Source organism: Rousettus aegyptiacus, unplaced genomic scaffold, assembly GCF_014176215.1.
Source record: "Rousettus aegyptiacus isolate mRouAeg1 unplaced genomic scaffold, mRouAeg1.p scaffold_m13_p_4, whole genome shotgun sequence".
NCBI lineage: Eukaryota > Metazoa > Chordata > Mammalia > Chiroptera > Pteropodidae > Rousettus > Rousettus aegyptiacus.
This window is the reverse complement of record NW_023416307.1, coordinates 6841785-6862014: the sequence shown is the minus strand read 5'-3', so window position 1 is coordinate 6862014 and position 20230 is coordinate 6841785. Positions and strand designations below refer to the sequence as shown.

The following is a 20230-nucleotide window of genomic DNA, read 5'->3' as shown; positions in this document are numbered from 1 at the left end:
TGACAGCTTTACACGTAATAAAACTTTTTCAAAAATTAAATTAGTAACCTGCTCAAGCTTTCAGAGCTGACCGCAGAATCTGTTCTCTTAACCTCCACTCCAGGTGTCAGTCCGCCACCTGTCTCTATAAATAAAGTTTTATTGGAACAGTCAGCCACATTGGTTTACGTCCATGGCTGCTAAGCTACTACAAAGGCACAGCTGAGGGGTCACAACAGAGACTGTGTGGCCCACCAAGCCCCAAATACTTACTACCTGGCCCGTTAGAGAAAAAGCTCACCAACCCTTGCCTATGCTATAAGGCCTCACTTTCATCGAACACCTACTGTGTGCCAGGCACTACAGAACGGCCTGCGTCCTGATTCTCACCTATCAGGTAATAAACAAGCAAGTAAATAAACATGCGAGGCGGTGGTAAGTCACAGTCAGAAGCAAGAGCCAGGCAAAAGGATGGTGGCAGTGGAAGGGCCCTTTCAGAAAGGGCCGCCAGAGAAGGGCTCCGCGAGGGGGAGTGGAGGCCTGAATGAAACGTGAGAGGAAGACTGACGGCTATTAAGGAACGACACATTCCAATTTTCCCTAGGCTTAAAAAAATAAATTAAAATCATTTTTTTCGATTAAAAAAATAAATTAATTAAAAAAAAATTTCTCTAAGCTTTCCATTAGCATCTTCACAAACAAAATTTCCTTCCTCTGTTCAAAGCACAAATACTTGTTTTTTGTCCATGGCTTCAAAAATTTATGTAAACCAGAGCTTATTTAAACAGACCCACACCCATAAGTTCATTCAATATGCTCACTTAATGATCATCTATTTTACGGATCTACTTAAGGAGAGAAAAATGAGTGTGAGTTAAGCACTATAAAAGTCTGCTATTACGTTTTAGCAGGGAAAGGAGCTCATTCTAAATGACGATGTAGCAAGACCTGCAAAGGCCATGCACGTGCCCCCTTCACCTCCGGGGAGGGAAGGGGGTCGTAGAACTGATGTAGCAAGTTAGATCATAATAATCTCAGAATCAAAAAAGTCCAAAGTCACAAGCAGGGAGAAAAATTCCTACTGTGTTATCCCATTATGAAGGATTCAGCTAGTTCCTGACTGTTTAAAACGTAATCAAACCATCTATAACCTTACAATAAAATGCCAAGGGGGTAAAAAATAAGAATTATTCACGAGACCAAAAATATGTCCAATATGTTTACTGTTAAATGGGAAAAAGCAAGTTGGCAAATACTATATCTAACAGTAGGCCTTTTTGGTTATTAAAAAATAACAACAGATATCTATTACAATTATATGACTACAAAGAGAGTACACAAGTATATGACCTAAAGCATTAGCTTTGGACTATATGTGAGATATTACTGCATAAACAAAATCTGAAACCCTACCTGGTTAGCAGCTGTCTTTCAGGAGGGGGGCCTGTCGGATAGTATGAGGTTGGGCTTGGAACCAGATTTCCTGGGATCAAATCTGAGCTCTGCCACTCACACCGGGAGTGACCTGGCCTCTCTGTGCCCATGTCCCTCATCTGCAAAACTAGAATAACAGGGGCATCACCTCAGGACCGTGGGGAGGCCCACTTCAGGGCCTGCCCTCTGTGGGAAGGCAGATGCAGATGTAGTCTCAGATCCCGCCTCTGAGTAGACACCCGCAGCACCTTCCTGGGTGACAGATGTCACATCTCTAAGTCAAGTGTCACCCTGAGACCTCTTCCCCGAAGACGCATGACTAGAAGCTCCCTGGGTCTCCAACTGCTCATCCCTACAACGAGTTAGATAATGTCTACATTTCTAGTTCTAACCTACTATGGTTTTATCATTGAACAGATTTCCACTGGACAGTCATGTATGTGGTGACCTCTGAGAAGCACAGACCCAGGAGTCACAAGAGCGGTACGTTACCTGCCAAAGGTACCCAAGGATGCATCATAAAAATTAATCCCATGCTTGAGCGAACAGCAGAGATCCATCAGGAAGTTATGAACGAGCTGCCTCACCATGTCTTTCCCTGTGTCTCCAGAAGAAGCCTATGAGGGTTTTAAAACATTCGATGAAAATCCCAAGCTCATAAACCCTAGTAACAGCTATAGAGTAAACACAATATCATGCGCCTGATGACAACTTAGAAAACATTCTAAACACTTGGTATCATTTTGAAAAAAACAAACAGAAACACCAGTCAAGATTAAAAAAATAATCTGAAGAGTGGCAAGTTTAAATTTGTATTTTTAAACAAGCTTAAGAATGACTTAATTTCACTGGTCCTTTTCAATAAAATTCCACATTTGGGAGTGTTTTTATTAAGGCCCTGAGGCTTCCTGCTAATCGACTGTACAAAACATGTTCAGAACAAGAGGGCATAGGCAAGTCGCAAAGATAAAAGGAAGTGAAATAGTGGGCTCTCGAGAGGTAATTATTATAACGTTAACAGGAAGTCTGAGCCTTCACTACCCTGGCCAAGTCCATGTTCAGAAACACCCCGAGGAATTTCAAAATGAGGAGAATTAAAAGGTGCACTGGCCTTGGGTCAGTGTGAGCCAACTTCTCTAACTGAGCACGTTAGTAACAACTACAAAATAAATGATACTTGTCGGTACGTGAGGGAACTGGGGTTCCCTAATGCTTAGGACCCTGAATGAAAAGCAACAAGCCTGGAAACTCCAAAAGCTAGATTTGAAAGAAAATGGAAGAAAGAAAAAGAGGAGGTAGATGAGAGGCGGAAGAGAGAGCCTGGATCGGCCCTGTAATCCCACTAGGCCAGCACTGCAGGGAAAATTACGATGCCACTCGGCTAAGGGGAACAGCGTTCTCCTTTAAAAAAACAAACGATAAAAAAGTTTAATAACATGAAATCTCAGAGACTAAAAAAAAAAAAAAAAAGGTAAAAACAACATTTTTTAAATCCTATTGAATCTAAGTGGGAAATTAATGTAACCCCAGGTCAAAAGAAACAGATCGAAAGGAGGAAGTCTCAAGGCGGGTGTGCGTTTAGACTCTAGCCTCCCAGCTGTGAGGCTGGCACGCCGCCGGTGTGGCCACGGGGCATGCGAGCGCGACTGTACCTTGGCCCTGTCCAGCTCCACGTCAGTGATCCCCTTCCAGTTGTAGAGAGACGCTATGTGGTTCAGTAACTGCCCGGTGAAGAAACGCACCTTCTGGGTTTTGGTGATGTTTTTATTGTGAACTACCTGAAAACGAGAAAACAAATTTCAAGGAATTCAATTTTTAAAATGGTGTTTATTGTTTTTCGCCATTCTAAAACTCATGTAGGTTTATGGCAAAATATTTGACAAAAAAAAAAAAAAGACCTATGAAGAGAAAAACCAAATTCACCAATATTCCCACTACCCTAGGACACCTACGGTTAGCATCTCGGGATATTCCCTATTATCTCCCCCCCACCCCACCCCACCCCTGCCCTGCCAAGCACACACACACACAATACACAAGGGTATGTACTGACTGGGGGCTTCTGCATATTTGAGTTTACGTATAGTTTTATGCTTGCTTGTATTTATGTAACAGGAGCTTTTCCCACATCATTAAAAATTCCTTGAGAACGTTATTTGGGGGGCTATATCATTCTATCCTATGAGTGACTGTAGCTTAATTTAACCATTCCCTGCATGTGTACAATTAGGTTGTTTGTAAACTCTGGCTGCAATTAGCATCCTCATGTAAAGTCCTCACTGTACGGCTTGGAATTGTGGCACAGGTTCTTAGCCCCACCCAAACCTAGCCCCGAATCTCTGCGGTTTATGTACTAAAATATAAGTTTTCTAGGTGATTCTGAGGCAAAGCCCCACAACCCCCACGTCCAAGTCTACAAACATTTCCGAGACCTCTGACACGCACTGCCAGGTCTGCTGTCTTCCAGAGGGCTGTGACGTTTCCCCCAGGGAAAGCCCTGACTCTGCGTCTTTGCTAGCACTAAGAATCATTGTTTTACAAAGTCGGTGCTGGCGTGGTAGGCGAAAACCCTGAACCTCATCACCTGCGCTACTGTAAATCAGGGTTTCTCACCTCAGCCTACTGACATGCAGGGCCTGACGGCTGTGGTGGGGGGCTGGGCGAGCCCTGAGGGGTGCTGAGCGGCGCTGCTGGTCTTTCCACGCAATGCCAGCGGCACGTCCCCAGTTCTGACAACCGAGAATGTCTCTAGACGTTGCCACATGTCCCGCGGGGGACAAAATCGCCCCCGGTTGAGAACCACCGTTTTAAGTACAATGCAAATTAGCCATTTTTATGTGGGCTCCCAGTTCCTGGCCTTTTGACAACTTACGTTGGAAGAGTCAGAGTTCTTCTAATTGATCGTTTAAGGTGCTTCTCTATTAAAGACAATGAACCTTTAGGCAAGTTTTAAAATTTCTATAAGATGATTGAAAAAGACAGAATATGCTAGATGCCACAAAATAACATTTTGCTAGGTGTGTAAATGAAGAATAGTCGTCACTCAGGGCTCACAATTGTTCCAATGGCTAAAGAAGGTGTCCCGCTGTGATAAAACGGCAGGCCTGTCTCAAACCAGGCGGCGGCTGCAGCCACTCTAATCTTCGGGACTGCTCACCACCGCCACCAAGTCTCCGCTTAAGAAACAGTTTCCGTGCACCTTATGTAACAACCTATGAAACCTAAGACGTTTTAAATAACACCTGGTTAACAATTCTTGAGAAAATGAGCAACGGAAACGCTGATTACCAAACACATACCTTTGTCTTCAGTGTGGATAACAAAATATTGACGGTAGAAATCCTATCTTCTTTTATGCCTGAGCTAAAAATGCAAGGAATAAATTCTGAAAAGTAAAAGTTTCAAAGCATTAAACTCAAGAGGATTTTCAATGTGAGAAGAAATGAGAGAACTTTACTAATTAATGGTACAGCAAACAACGCCATTTACTTTTTTTTTAAGGTTTTGTCTTTTCTAATTACACAAGCTCACAGTAGGAACAACCACTTTCATAAAACTGTGACATCTATTAAAGAGGTTCAGTAGCCCTTTGTTTAACTTTTCATTTAAGTTAAGTAAAATTAATTTAATCTTGACTGTTTGAAACAGAACATATGTTATGATTACACTTTTCCAAAATGTCTTTGTTTAGACTTGCTCACAGACATAGTTTAAATGATGACTGTTTTACTGAATGGTAGTAGAATCTGGGGTGATTTGTTTGTTTGCTTTTCACACTTTTAGATCCCCAGGTAATCAGCCGCCACAGCTTCATAGTGTATCACTACTAATACACTGAACAACCGCCATGTGCTAGTGCCAGTCAAGGTGCTGTCATTCACCGTCTCACTGAGTCTCCCAATAACATGCATGTGGCCCTAATAAACTACGCCCAGCACTGCTGCTGGGAGACGGCCACCAGGAGGTGGTCCAGCTGGAACTCCTTGAAGCACTATTATTAATATTCTGGTAACACTAGGCAAAGCCACACAGTAATGAAACTTTATTTTTTTTCTTTTAACACAATGACTGAGGAAAGCCAGGTAGCCAGGAATAGGAACCTGTGTATGTTCTGGAGCCATAAAGCCCCTTTGTTTGCATCTACCCATTGTTGGGACATCGCCCAGAATTCCCGATAGCAGAACAGGGACACCTCTGTTCACGCTGACCACAGTATCAACACCGCAGTGACCGACACTCGCCGCCTACCCACGCACCCTTCATTCCTGTGTACACGGCAGTGGCAAAGGCTGCAGACTCTTTTTTAACGCGGAAGAAATGCTCTGTGGTAGACTTCCCCAAATGACCACAAACGGGCTTTGCTCCGAGGCAGAGGCACACCTACCTTTCAGCTCCAGCACCTGCACTATAGTGCTGTCATCACCGGCAATCAAAAAGGAGAGAGCAAACTGGATGTAGGCCAGCCGGACGTCATGCACTCCCTGGGGGACGAAGAGACCGTGTGTCACACGCGTATGCACACGTGCCCAGGAAGCAGGAACACAGCACCACGCACGCCCCTCCGGTCCCGGTGTCATAAAGGCCTTCTGGGCTCGCGCCATCAGAAAGCTCAGCTCCGAAGCCGGTGGCACCTCCTCACGGACACCAAGGGCCTTTCCTTTGCTCTTTCTGCCATTTTACCTTTCCTGCTCTTCCAAGCTCTTTCTAGAGACAAAAGCTGTGTCCCCTTCCCCGACTATTAATGCCGGCATTTTTAGTTTATGGCCCACTTTGGTATAGAAGATCGTCTGCCTTCTAGTTATCTATTCTTACTCACCAATGAAATGATACATCTGTGTTTTTGAAAATTCAGAGACAAAGATTGGTGCTGCTTTTGATGAGAAGCTAGGGAGGCGATGTCCGGTTTTTATTAGATATTACAAATTTACACCGGACACCGAGACCCAGATGCTGTCATGTCACGCACCCCGCGTGGCCTTCCCAGGACCGCGATCTGCACTGTCCTGCAGGCGTCCGCCATAACCCAGGACAGGGGGCACCTCCGACGGTGGCCCGAAGGCCAGGACCAGCAGCCGGCACTTCAGGGGGCGTCACGAGGGCTCTCTGATCGGTTTTCCCTCCCGGTAACTTTAAGACAAACCCGTGTCTGTCTCATCATACTTGTTTTACAGCCCAAGAACCCAGGGCACGTGCTCACGCAGGTCTCCCGCCGGCCGTACCAGAACCAGCGCGAACGCCTAGATCCTCCGCTGCAGGAACCGGACCTTCCCACTTCACAATTATTCCAAAGGTACTTCAATTCGCTGCCCAGAAGTAAGTGAATATCACAGAGAACCACTGCCCTGCATGCCTGAAAAGACCGAGGCGTCTGCCTTCCGGAGAGCTCCACCCCACTCAGTGGGGGCAGCGGTGACGGTGTCAGGAGTGTCTACTGAGCACTCCCCATGTGCCCGACACTGTGACAAATGCACATGTCATTATCTCACTTACTCCTCGTAACGACCCGGGATAGAGATGCCTACTGCACCCAGGTTATTGATGAGGAAACTGAGGCTTGAAAAAACTAGCTCAAGGTCACATAACTACTAAGCGACCACTAGAACTGGGATAATCAATAACCGTACAAACATATGCGTCACGCCCAACTTTATGTTTCACTGTAGGGAAGCGCCTTCTCCCCAGGGCTCCCATGGCATTTTCGTTTCACTCTTCTTAAGGTGCAAGGACCACACCTGGCACCAGCTGGGCCTCTATGTGAGCATGGAATTACTTCCGTCTTGTTTTGCTGGGCACATGCTGCGTCTGAACCACGCTATGCAATGTCTACGTGGATGCCCTGCGCACTCACTGCACTTAGGGCGTCTTTCTCCACCAGCACCACACACACACCATTTCAGCAAGACCTGATTAGACCAGTGCTGGCTCATTCCAAATACACTGAGAGCGCCAAACTCCTCTCCACTCTGGGGACTAATACGTGGGCCTCTTTACAGCATGGAGTTTGGGTACAATGACATCTAAAGTCTTTAAAATGAGCTGCGCATCCTTACGGCGGCAGCAATGCTCCAGTGCCTCCACTCATCAATTCCAAGCTTACAAAACACCAATTACATTCAAGATGCCACAATCTCAGGCTGAGGGAGGATGCGAAGATGACTAAGGTATTGTCCCTATCTTCAGAAAGCTCAAAGTAACCACCGCTACCACGCTCTCTGCATGCCTCATCATTCAAAGAAACATGTCACCTAATTCAAGCACAGTTCACCTGTAAATCCTGGTCTCCCTATGTTTCAAAAGAATGCTGACAGAATGCTAAAATTTGCCTGGTAAAATTAAATTAGGTTTTATCCTCTCCCAGCTAGTTGGAAAGGTTCTACAAGTTTTGGGTTATTTTTTCCCACTGAAGCATTGGGAGTCAGGTCCCTGGAATGCTGCTCCCAGTTATCTGTCATTCTAGATCTTTCTATCCTGCTTAGATCCTCTAGTGGGCCCCTCTAGCAATGAACCTTGAACTAAAATGGAACTTGGTTCTCACCACCTGGCATTCATCTTATATGTCCCAGACAACCCCGTTTCATTCCTAACAAAACCTCCAAGAAATGGCATCCGCCTGACTCTAAGCAGCCACCACCACGCCTCCCACTCACGCACCTGACCACAGACAGTCCCTCACTGCCCCCTGGGCCTCTACCACCCCTGCCCTCCCCCTCCCCCTCCCCCGCAAACTCCACCAAAGGCAAGAGGGCCACATGCCTCTCCTCATTCCTACCCTGTGACTTCACAGGGCTGTAACCTCAGGAAGGAAGCGTCCCGAACTCTACGGCTTGTTCCAAAACACTGTCTAAAATAGACCAAAACATATTTGGTCAAACTGCTCTTCAGCACACGATTTTTAACAATGCTTTCTTTGGCTGGATGAAAATATCCTAATCCTCTCTCTTTATAAGGCTTTAATAATTCCCTCCAAAATGTTAAAAACACACTCATTAAAAAATACATATGTACCTACCAACTTCTTCAATAACTCAATGGCATGAAAAAACTGTGGGGGGGGGGGAGGGGCAGGAAAATTCAAAGATGATGAGAGATTTAGGAAACGTATCCACCAAACACAGTGTGGGGCCCTTGCCTGGATCCTTCTTTGCACCACGAAGGGTAAAGCCCTGTTTGGCATGGCTGGGGGAACACGAGGCTGACGTGGGCATTAGATGATGCTGAGAAATCATTTATGGTGTTGGGGGCGATGACGGTACTGTGGTTTTGTTTTTTAAAAGGTCATTTGCTGTAAGAGATACGCTCTGAAATATTTATGGTGAAATACGAGTCAAGTGAGGGATTTGCTGTAAGAGTCTGCCCCAAAGCAAACCAGCGGGGGGAGAGGGGACAGGGCCTGAAGTGGGGTGGCAGGTCTGTGGGGACTCACTGTGCAACTGTCTACTCTTGAATGTCCCTGGCATTTCCTATATTAAAACAAAATTTTTTTTTAATGTCCAGAAACCATTTCCTACAACGTACAAAGTATTTAAGATATCTGATACAGAAGACACAAAAGAAGGTAAAAACACTTTCATCTTGACCATACATTATACAAATCAAAGAGATGTAAGATCAGGTGGGAAGCCCCGGCTGGGCTTTCCCACGGGTGTCTCCATGGGGGGCTTGGGTACTGGTCCACATTTTACTGGGATGGCTGGGCTGGCAGCGGTGAAGAGCGATAGGGTGGGAAGGGAAAGGGAATCTGACAGATAATTACTGCCAGGCTAATTGCCAGGAAGAACAAAAGAACCATAATATTTGCCCTAGTGCGCAAAGTACACAGAAATTCTTTTTACTAGAAATGCATTTGAATGTCAAGAGCCATTAACTGCCGAATAGAATTTGTTGACACATTAATAAAGCACAGTATCCATGACACACTGTTCCTCAGAGAACACCTTATTTGCAATTCCAGGAAAACCCCCCACACTGGGCCAGCCTCGCAAAGACATCAAAGCTTCCGGTATTACTATGATTAGCCTTCAGTCTGCATTACCTGGCACTGTATAAACTCTTAATTCCCTGGAAGAGTTAGGGAACCAGGTCTCACATGGGCGCAGAAGTCGTTTTTTCTAACGTGGTTCTCCACTTCAGCAGAAAGGGGCTGATACTGGTCTGTTCTCTGGGCTCAGGATGGGGGTGGAGAACTGAGCCATGGCGGTTCACGGCCCGGAGCACGAGCAGGGAGAGCAGACCCGCAGCCGGCACACACGCTGGGAGGATGCCCTCACCTCAGCTGACGAGTCCCCGAATTTGCGCTTTCTCCCCGAGAACCCTTCTGAACCCAAGTGAAATTTCTAGAGCCACCAGAGAACCTTTTTTTTTTTTACAGCTTTCCTGAAGCCAACCATTCACACTTTCATTCTCTTTGGCACAATCCCACCCCTACTCATCATAAGACTTATCATTGGGAGACACAAGAACCGTATTAAAAAGCCATAAATGCCCTCTTTGATGATGTCCAAGGGTTTTCTCCAAGGGAGACAGAATGGGAACAGGAAAACTGGGACACCCCACAGGGTCCGCGCCCTTTAGGCGCATGGAGATTATTTACTCAGTAAAGATGCTCGCAGGCCAGGAAGGCACTGTGACACTGAGCCCCCAGAGAAGCTGGCCTCAGATGTCCCTGTCATTCAGGCTCTGCCAGGTGACCGGGCCCCCACCTCTGGCCAGCAGTGAGGCCATCCTTCCTCCCAGGCTCCAGTGGCTGCCGAGGCCCACGTTTCTTCCCGTAAAGGCCTCCTACCGCCTCTGTGTGAGGACCGAGTCCGGGGAGAGGAGGACGAACAATCCGCTCCGCCCTCTGAAGAGAAAGGAAACACATGGGAGATGGAGGATGCTCGGGGCTCCTCACCTTTGAATCCCTCTTGGTCGCCAGGGTGTACAAGGTCTTTTTATTCAAATCAAAATGGCTGCAGACATCCCTGGCGGCCTCAGGACCCTGGGTCACCATGGCAGCCATCAGGTTCAGGCAGGCTCGAGCCATCCTGCACAGGGACAACGGGAAATAAGGCATGTCAGGAACAGCAGAAGCACAAAGCCACCTCACCACAAAGCCACCTGCATACCTGGTTGTGGTTTGCTATCCCCAAACCCGAAAAAGGAATGAAGGACACACGCAGACATGCTCTTTCAAAAGAAAATCACAGCAAAAACTTTGAATGAAGAAAAAAAAAAGGCCAAGTCTAACAAGGCTCTAAGAATATACAATGCAAACTGCAAAGAAGATAGCAAGTTCCCCACCTAGTAAATGACAATGTATGTGGGAGAGCCACACGTCACCCGCCTTTGCAGGGAACGGAGGACTTCTCGGCAGCGGGCATCAATAAAAGCGAGCCCATGACCGCCTTTCCATTCTGCAGCCCCCCAGAATCCGCGGTTTACTGAGCACCCACTACTTACTGGGCAATGTTTCGGCTGCTGGGAAGATAGCAACAGAAAGTGACAGCAGACATAGGATCATCAAAAAAGGCCTCCCTGAGAGGACACTTCTGTCTCCCAGGAGGCAGACGGGAGGGAGCCCGTGATGACTTTGGAGAAAGGCCACCGGGGCAGAAGAACAAGCAATGTCAAGGACGTCTGAGTGTTCCCAGGACAGCAAGGGGAGCAGCAGGGCAGGAGTGAGAGGGGCTCGTGGTGGGAGAGGTCAGCAAGAGCGTAGGGCCATCAATAGAGGAGGAGGTGCAGAGCCGCTGTGACAGACACCACTCAGCTCTACTTTATGAGTGGAGGAAAGGTTAGAAGCACTCGTGGAGAGCTGAACACAGACCAAGTCCAAGGCCAGTCCTGCCACGTAAAGGTGGGCAACTTACTTGTAACCCGAGGCATACAGGGACTCACAGATGAGCTTCATGTGGTTATTCATTAGCTTTTTCACGATGTTGGTTCCCACAACATGAAAATGGGAAAGATCACTTGCTGTCCGCAATAATATGGCCTCAAAAACTTGAAATATTAATAGCATCTGCAAAGATAGAATTGAAATGCTTAAGAACCGTCTATATATCTGCCCCTCTTGTCTTAACCACGGTCACCTGTAGGTTTAAAACCTTGAACTTGCAGGATGAGCCAAAGGCAGGAAGGTGGCAGCTTGGCAGGATGCTCTGCCAGGCCCCTGGCTCTGGCATTAGTCTTGCTCCCACCGTCTAGAATTGCTTGCTTATAACTATCCAATCAAATCAAAAAGAGAAATTTCTCTTTATGATTGGGCCACACTCAACGCTTTGGGAATATTCAGCCTTATAGCAATAACCCTGAGATTTCGATAGGTTCCTAAATATCCCCAATTTTGAACCTCGTTGAAACCAGAAAACAGGAGGCAACTTATTACGTGTCTACATCTGGGTGTGACACACAATCTTTACCTATTTCCCTATGCCAAAACCTAGTGCATGCAGATTCAGAATCTACAATGCTTCCTTCAGGTATTGTTCACCGGTACAAAGTCAGCACTTTCCACTAAAATGCTTTCAAACGTCATGATGCAAAAATGAACATATTCCTACAACACAGGGCCAAAGCACTGTTTTCTGTAGAAAGCTGGTAACATCTTAGAAATTTACATCACGTTTCTCTTCGTCAAGCTCAACGATAATACTAGCATTAACTTTTCCTTCTCTTCACCAAGCCAGGTGAGGAATAACCATACCTCACTTTCAGGTCGCTTCTCCCCACTCAGGAGCTGGAAAATCTCTGCACACTCAACAGAAATCTTGATGTACCCTTCTACAACGTCGTGCACGTCTTCTTGTGGTAGTTCCTTGGCAGCAGAGACAAATGCTTCCAAGGCTAAAATAGAGTTAAGTTTAAATGTTAACAAGGACGGTCTCCCTAGAAACAATCACAGTTACTACTGCAGAGGGAGACGTCTGGCAGGAACACCCAGGTGACTAGGACTGCCACCTACTGAGTAGGAAAATCCAACAGCAATGTGAAGGCAGGGAGATCGAGAGTTACGATACTGCCTTTTCTCCATCGCCAGTGAAGTCACGGGCAACCATTTTCAAAGGCACAGGTTTACTGCGGAACCCTTCTTGATCCAGGGATCCTCCCTGATGCGGGCACCAATCCACTCCCGTGGGTCTTCACCAATCTAACCCATTGGCTCTCTTCTCTGCAACCCCCACATGAAGGGGATATAATCAGGGAATAAATATAGATAATGTGGTATAGCTATATAGAGATATACACACGATGGAATATTCAGCCTTAAAAAAGAAAAACAAAAACAAAAACCAGAAATCTCACCTTTGGCAACATGTAAGGCCCCTGAGGGTATTAAGTGAAATGGTCAGACACGGAAAGACAAAGACTGTATGTTCTTGCTTATGTGGAATCTAAAAAAGCTGAGCTGATAGAAACAGAGAGTGGACTGGAGATGGCCCGGGGCTGGGAGGTGGGGGAAATGGGGGGACATTGGTCAGAGGGTACATCATTCTCCAATGTGCAGTGTGGTGACTATAATTAACTGTACTGTATTATATGCTTGAAAGTTATTAAGAGACTAGTTCTTAAATGTTATCACCACAAAAAAAAGTGGTAATTATGTTAAAGAGATGGTGGTATTAACTAACCTTATTGTGGTCATTTCACAATATACACATGTATCAAACCACCACATTGTCCACCTTAAACTTACATGTTATATGTCAACATCACAAAAAAGCTGGAAATAACATCTTCCCTAATGCCGGGATGAAAACAAACTGCCCTAACATCGATCAATTCCACTTCACTCTAAGCTAATCCTATCAGAGGAAGTTATGAGAAAATATCAAAAGAGAGAATCCAAGACAGAAACTGATTCAAACACAACTCCAACACAGCCTCACAGGAGATTCACACTTTCATCTACTGCCATGTCTTCCAACTACTTTGCCTTCACCCATAGCCCGTCAACCCAGATGGAAACCTGTTCAAATGCAGCGCCTGAATGTCATGAAGCGCTCTGAATAAAGCCATGAATAAGTGTATGGAGGCAATCTTTTAAACAAACATGCTCTTTCTTCTGCCAGAAAGGTTCCTGTCCCTGACCCTGCACCATCCTACAACTCTGCTGGAAAGCCACTTCCTCAGGGAGGCTTCTCTGGTCTCCCAGATTAGATATGGCACCTGCAGGCATCAGATTTCATTGACTGACATCTGCCCTCCCCACCTGACTATTCCTGAGCTCCACAATGGCAGAGCCCATGTCTGACTTTCACTCATCATTTTATCTCTACCCTAGCAAATAACGGCCCCTAATAAATAATGAAAAAAAATGAATGAATGAATGAAATGTATAATTGTGCTAGAGTATCATCTTCCCAGCACTGGCTAACAGTGCAGGCATCAAACATTTAAAAACAAAATCTGTCGGGGACAAATTGGAAATTGAGGATATCCTGGCCATTAACTTTGTTTCTTTAACCTGGGAGAAACAATGTCATGGTTTTATTTTGAGGCAGTAGCTTGACACAGTACCAGTGTTTTCACATACTCCCATATTCAATTGTGTTTTTGTCTTATGAGGCATTATGAAGGGTGGTCAAGGTTTTCAAAAAATGAAATTACAGAATCTGCTCCATATCAGTCACTAGTCCAATCCTGGTCAACTAACAAATCTTTATGATGGTTTCTTATGGTAGCTTACTACATGTTATCAGGTTAGGTCAGTGTTGGAGGAGGGTCAATTGTACTGAAAACAGTACTGACAATCATAACAGTATCAAGCTGTCTCACTTAACAGCCCCAAGAGGGCTCACAGTCGAGACTCAATAAGTATTTGTGTGAAAGATTAGTACACTTATTTACTTTCCTCGCAATTGCAATAAAGAGGTTTTAGACTCTGCAGAGGGTCACTGCCCAGGCAAAAGAAGTGTGTCGTAGCATGGAACTGTCACAACCAAACACCTCTGGGCCCTCTTGTGTCGCTGACAGCCGAACGCAATGAAGTGCTGCGCGCAGTCCAGGAGCGACCCCGGGACCTTGGACGCCCAATCACCGGATCCTCGGTGTCCCGTCTGCAAATTGGGAGGTAAGGCTCGGTGACCGAAAGGAGGGGCTGTGTCTGGCACACGGAAATCCCTCCCAAACCCAGGCCGGGAGGCCGCCTCGCACGCACGTGCTCCCCGCCCCGGTCAGCCCCGCACTCACCCTGCCCTGCACCCTGCGGGTCTCTCAGCTGAGCCTTGAAGCGCACGCCCGTGAGCTCTTCGGTACGGGCCTTCTTGGCTGCACCCGCGGGGGAAGCCGTGCTGTCCTGGTCGCCCGGGGCCTTCCTCTTAGGGACAGCCATGATCGAGAGGGCGGGGGCGCGCGGGGATCCACACCTGGGGCCCCCGGCAAAAAGAGGCCGGCGGACTGCAGCTGAATTATCGAGGCCCGCACATGTGGAGGAATGGGCGGGGCTGGCGGAAAGGGCGGGGCCTCAGGAAGAACGGCCGGCGGAAGGGGCGGGTTCTCGGGGGCGTTCGGCGGAAGGGGCGGGGCTTATGGGGGAGGGCGGGCAGAAGGTCGCAAGCTCGCAGGAGTTGGGGTGGGTGCTGGGACCGAGTCCAGTTTCTCGCTGTTGTCGCGGTCTCCTCTGGCTCGCTCGCCGTCCGGGGCAAGGGGACACTCGGCGAAACCCCAGCCCAGTCGCGGCGGGTAAAAGCCCACTAGCGCCCCACTAGCGCGCGCCTCTTGTCCCCGGAGCTTTCTCTAAGGACCCGATCCCCGGCGCCTTGTAGCTGCACACTCAGCTCAGTTCTTGACCTGAGGGCGCCCTAACGGTGTCGCTTGATGAACTTGCTTGACAGCCGACAGGATCTATTGCTTTGCCTATTCGAGGCCCTATGGGTTGGCTGGGAGGGTGAATGCTCCTAAATGCCGCACGGGTTGATCGGGGGAAGTTCTCGTTCAGGCATCTGTGAGCTGAGGCGGTGCCTCTAACCCTGACCTCTAGCCTATCTCCTAACCCGAACTGGCTGGTCTGGTGGGCTGTTTCTCCAAACTGATGGGAGGACTTGAGCCCTTTCAACCATGCAGGATGGGAGAGGTTCAAAGGAAGAAATGTCTGTGAAAAGACGGTGTGGCAAGTTCCCATCATTAAAATGGAGAGAGCAAAGCCAGCCCTATCTAACTTTTGAGGCTAGCCTGAGAGAGTGATGCAATGTATAAAAAATGGCTTTGACAGGAAAAAAATAGTTGTAAGTTGTTATTGACTTGAGAGCCACATTCAATGCTCTAAAATAAAATGTAAATGAATAAGAAAAAAAACAGGCTGGTGCATTTTTTAATATGACTTCATCGATACTTGGTTGCATGTTCAAATAAATCATGAACCAGTTCATTAGCTGAATAATTTGGTAATTCCTGGAGCTCTGTTGGTTGTCCTCTAGCCTGAGGAAATACTGTCATGTGTTCTGTAAGCAGATGTATACTGAGCATCTGAGGATGTGGTCTTTTGTGGCCTGTTGGGAGTTTCAAAATCTGTAGTAGAAAAAGCCCATAGTGTTGACCCTGAGCCTTGGGTCTGGCAACACTATTGCGCCTGCGAAAATGCCTATGTTGTCAGCAGGTCGGACAGAAGGAGTCCCCCAGCAGTAATGAGCTGATGCAGCAGTATTCAGAGACAGAGATATGCTCAAAATTCAGTCCATAAAAGGCAGCATTCTTATTAGTAAAGACAGAAACTTAATTCTAATTCGTAAGGACAAAGATCAATTATCCACACTGGTTATCATCTGTGGTTAATTGCCAACCACCCAGTTTGTTTTCAACCAGGATGAACCTAACCAAAGAGGCAGCAGGGAGAGGCAGTAAACAGTCAAAGCTCTGTATCTAGTTTTTGTCTGTGTGACCTTGAGCGAATTACCATCTCTCTTTAGAAAGACTTCAAGAGGGTGAGGCAGCTTGCCAATATTATCTAGATAGGAAGCGCTAGAGCCACTCATCCAGCATATCCTAAGCCCAATTTAAAAACAAAAGTTGTCAGTACCCATCCCAGCCTTAGCCAGTGACGTACCCGATAAGGTACGGCTCAGAAGGACAGATAGATGCTTCAGACTAAGTCAGCCATGAATCACGTCAGGTCACTAATCCCACTTGCTCAGATACCAGGCTCACCGACCAACTTCTGGACAGTGATATGCCTTTCTGTATAAAAGGCCTGCATGGAGAGGAAGGACCCCAAAACATTCTGGTCTATCGAAAATAAGCATTGCTGTTGCTAGGACATTCTAAGCTGGTTATCTACGTGGGGCTTTTCCCCTCTGCTGTTTCTTCTGAAACTCCCCCCAGACCTCATGTAGCTCATATTCTCACTTCGTGTGGGATCTTATTGATCTCTCACTCCCTATTTTCTTACCCTCTTTATTGCCTTTATCACCTACTGATGATACTACATATTCATTTATTTGGCAGACTCCTTTACTAAAATGTGCACTCTATAATGGCATAATACAAATTTCAGTGCTCCATTCTCACTGCCTATAACAGAGCTTAGCTCATCATAGGGCTCAATAAATATATGTTGAATAAATGTCTACATAAGTATGAATTTAAATGAATACAAAGATCTGGGTCCTTAATGTCAGTCTATCCTAAAAGGCAGATCAATTCTTGGAATGCTGTCAACAAGGGTCAGGGTGCAGGTGTTTTGAGTCTGCGAGCTTGTGAACTGGACTGTGGTGAATTAGCCAAGGGAAGTGTCCAGCCTTTCATAGCCAACCCGTTCATCTCCGGTGGCCATGCCACTCATTCACACCTGGTAAGTATGGGTATTTATTCCCATTTCAAGCTTTTAAGTTTAAATTCAAGGTCTCAAAAGAGAGAAAAGGGGAAACTCAATCAGAGCCCATATCAAGTTCATATTAAGTTATATTTATCATGGACTCTCAAGATGAAATGTATAAACATTGCTATACATAAGATGACATTATCTTGACACTTTACCCCACATGTGGGTAAAAGCACATTAATGCAATCACTTTATAGAGAGATATGGAATTCCTTTCTCTAGTCTGTACAACTTTAATCTCTTTAGTGATGAATATTTTAGTGTGGCATTCACTAAAATCAATGTAGATCCATTATCTGTTTAACAGTGGGAAGAGTGAAGCATTCTTTCAAAGACAGTCACATGAACTCCAATGACAGTGTCTATGGGCTAAAAAAAGGTAAGTAAGCCTGTAGCTTCTCCTCAATTCAACAAAACACCACAATACTTGTGATGTGCATTGCATTATACAACCAGCCATACATTTAAAAGAGTATAACACAGTATACCGATCCGCAAGGGACTTATAATATCACTGAGAATATGACATACCTGTTAAGTTCAATAGCAATAAAGAGCTTAACCAAGAATCCAAGATGATATGACATGTTACAGGCCATACGATAATGATCAAATAAATTACTTGAGCAATAGACACATCACATTAGTGTGATCCAGGTTAGATCATTATGGGCTTCTTACTGAAATGATAGCAAAGCAGAGAGGAAACAGAAGCATCTGCCTTTTTTTCTTCTCTAATGCAAAATTGAAGAATTGTTTCCCTCTTGTCCAATATGGAATAAAATAGCCACAAGTGTGAGACCAGTCTTGATAAAATTCACAACATAGATGAAGTTTGTCTTCTTAAATTTCTCCACTCTCTGCTCACCCACCTCCCCCCACACGCAGACATAGTGCCTTCTTGCTGCCCCCATACTTCAAAAGCCGTAACTGCTGCATCCTTCCCTGAAGTCAGCTCCCTGGAAAATTTCTCCTCCAGAAATTTTCCTTTTTCTGCCTCCCTCCCTATGCCAAGTCCCCCTTCTTCCTCGCTCTTCCTCCACAATCTGTTTCCTTACCAAAGCGTTTTTATCTAGCCATCAGGAAATAAAGAAATTTGGCGAATTCAATGTAAGGTATTGGGGTATAATAGCAATATTCAATCCATGAATATTTTTATACTTTTAAAAAGGATGTTTGGATACCAGAATCCCCCAATTGAATTTCTGGTATGTAGTGGTGTTTTAGTCACTGTGGCACTGAATGGGGGGTGGGGGTGGCATGGGGTGGACAAAGAGGCAGGTCATGGACCAAGAGAAGAGCTTCTGAACATTGCGCATGAACCTGCCAGTAAATTCCAGCCATTATATCCCATGTGTTACATTTTATAATTGCTTCAATGTTTACACATACACTGTCAAATCCATTTGGGAAGCATGCACTGATCCCGTTAGGACAATCCCACGAGAGCCATATTGTCGGTAAATGAATATTATGTTGATGACCAGGTTCTCAGACAAGATTACTCAAAAATTCTAGGTTATTGAGTTGATGGCCCTGTTCTTTGAACAGCAAAGTATAGCAAAATCCATACCTGATTTAGACACTAAAATGTCAATGATAAATTTCAATGCTGTTTGTAAGGACTGGTCTAATATTTTAATTATTAGATAGAAATATGAGAAATTACAGAAAACTTGAATAACGGTGTATTCAAATTAATAGACTGCAAGAGAACCCACAAACAGGACTCATGTTCTTTTTAAATAACATAGAACAGTCATAAAAATTAACTACACGCTAGGCCACAAAGGAGGTTCCAATAAATTCTCAAAAAACAGCATCATGCATTCCACGTTCTCTGACCAGCAAGCAATAAAATTAGACCTTGAAAATAACAGGACAGGTTTTTAAAAATCCCATAAGCCTGGGAAGGGGAAGTGTATGGGAAATTATGAAAGACTTGGAATGCAATACAACATGAAGTGTTAATTAGTGGTAAAAGAATGGTCTTAGAACTGTTTGTCTCATTTGGCCATTTAAGTTTAATAGAAAAGACTAGTTAATGATAATAATGCATCATAAAACTTCCAGAAGGAAGGAAAGTGTTTTGTAGCCCATTCGTGTGTGTGTGTGTGTGTGTGTGTGTGTGTGTGCGCACATGCGTGGCAATTTTAAGTTATTAGTTTTTAAAATGAGGACTTTTTAATGGAAACATCTTGACCAAAAATCTGTTGTAGAATTTTTAGACTCATTAAAACAAAGTTTAATGAGGGAAAAGAAAAAAGCAGCATCGAAAATCAATGGGAAACGGATGGTGTAAAACACCATCATAACACCGCCATAAATCCCTCCCGGCCTGGTGTGCACGCCTCTTAGCAACGTGACTTTGCAGTTCCTCCCATCAGCAGTCGGGGTCACGTCTGAGAGCAGTTTGGATTTTGAGGTTTCCAGAAGGAGCCGAGAGCCAGTGCCACAAGACTGTCGTCATTCCTCACTTGACATCTCCTCCCTGAGTATTCCTGGCTTGCTGGTTTAAATTGTGACGATGCTGTGCATCTCAATTATTTCCTTTACATTCTTTGGTCTTTATTATTCGGTCTACTTCCTTTTGTGTTTGTTAGCATTTTAATTAAAGCGATACTGCCATTTTGCTCTGTTACTATTGAAGTTATCTTGGACCACTAATTTTAAATGTAATTTATTTTCAGAGAGGTTTGTTTTGAACAATCACCCCCAAAGGTGCCGGGAGACTGACAGAATGGCAGGCCGGTCACTGTGAGTCCTCTGGAGATGAGTAGAGTGGATGAGGGTGTTCGGGGTGGACAGGGAACAGCAGACACCTGAATGAGTTGGGGAGGAAAGCCATGGAAACCCCTGGAAAAAAGAGGATTCCAGGTAGAAGCCAGAGCAAATGCAAAGGCCCTGGGGTGGGGATGTAAGCAGAGAGGTCACGAAATAGCAAAAGGACCAGTGTGTGTGCAGTAGAGTTGGGCCGCAGCGGGTAACAACGAGGTGGGTTGAAGAGTCAGCCAGGAACAA

At 45.5% G+C, this 20230-nt stretch overlaps 1 protein-coding gene across 1 annotated transcript in view; it reads right to left on the bottom strand.

Moving 5' to 3' along the window:
• URB1 (URB1 ribosome biogenesis homolog) overlaps positions 1–14842 on the bottom strand; it is a 58124-nt gene extending 43282 nt beyond the window's left edge. The window contains exons 1-8 of the mRNA XM_016162409.2: positions 14584–14842; positions 12098–12237; positions 11262–11413; positions 10304–10436; positions 5798–5894; positions 4713–4798; positions 3066–3191; positions 1906–2030 (exon numbers count right to left, since the gene is read on the bottom strand). Of these exons, the coding sequence (XP_016017895.2) occupies positions 1906–2030; positions 3066–3191; positions 4713–4798; positions 5798–5894; positions 10304–10436; positions 11262–11413; positions 12098–12237; positions 14584–14725 (1001 nt within the window). The 5' untranslated portion in view covers positions 14726–14842. The remainder of the gene's footprint in view (positions 1–1905; positions 2031–3065; positions 3192–4712; positions 4799–5797; positions 5895–10303; positions 10437–11261; positions 11414–12097; positions 12238–14583) is intronic.
• Positions 14843–20230: the final 5388 nt, after the last annotated feature.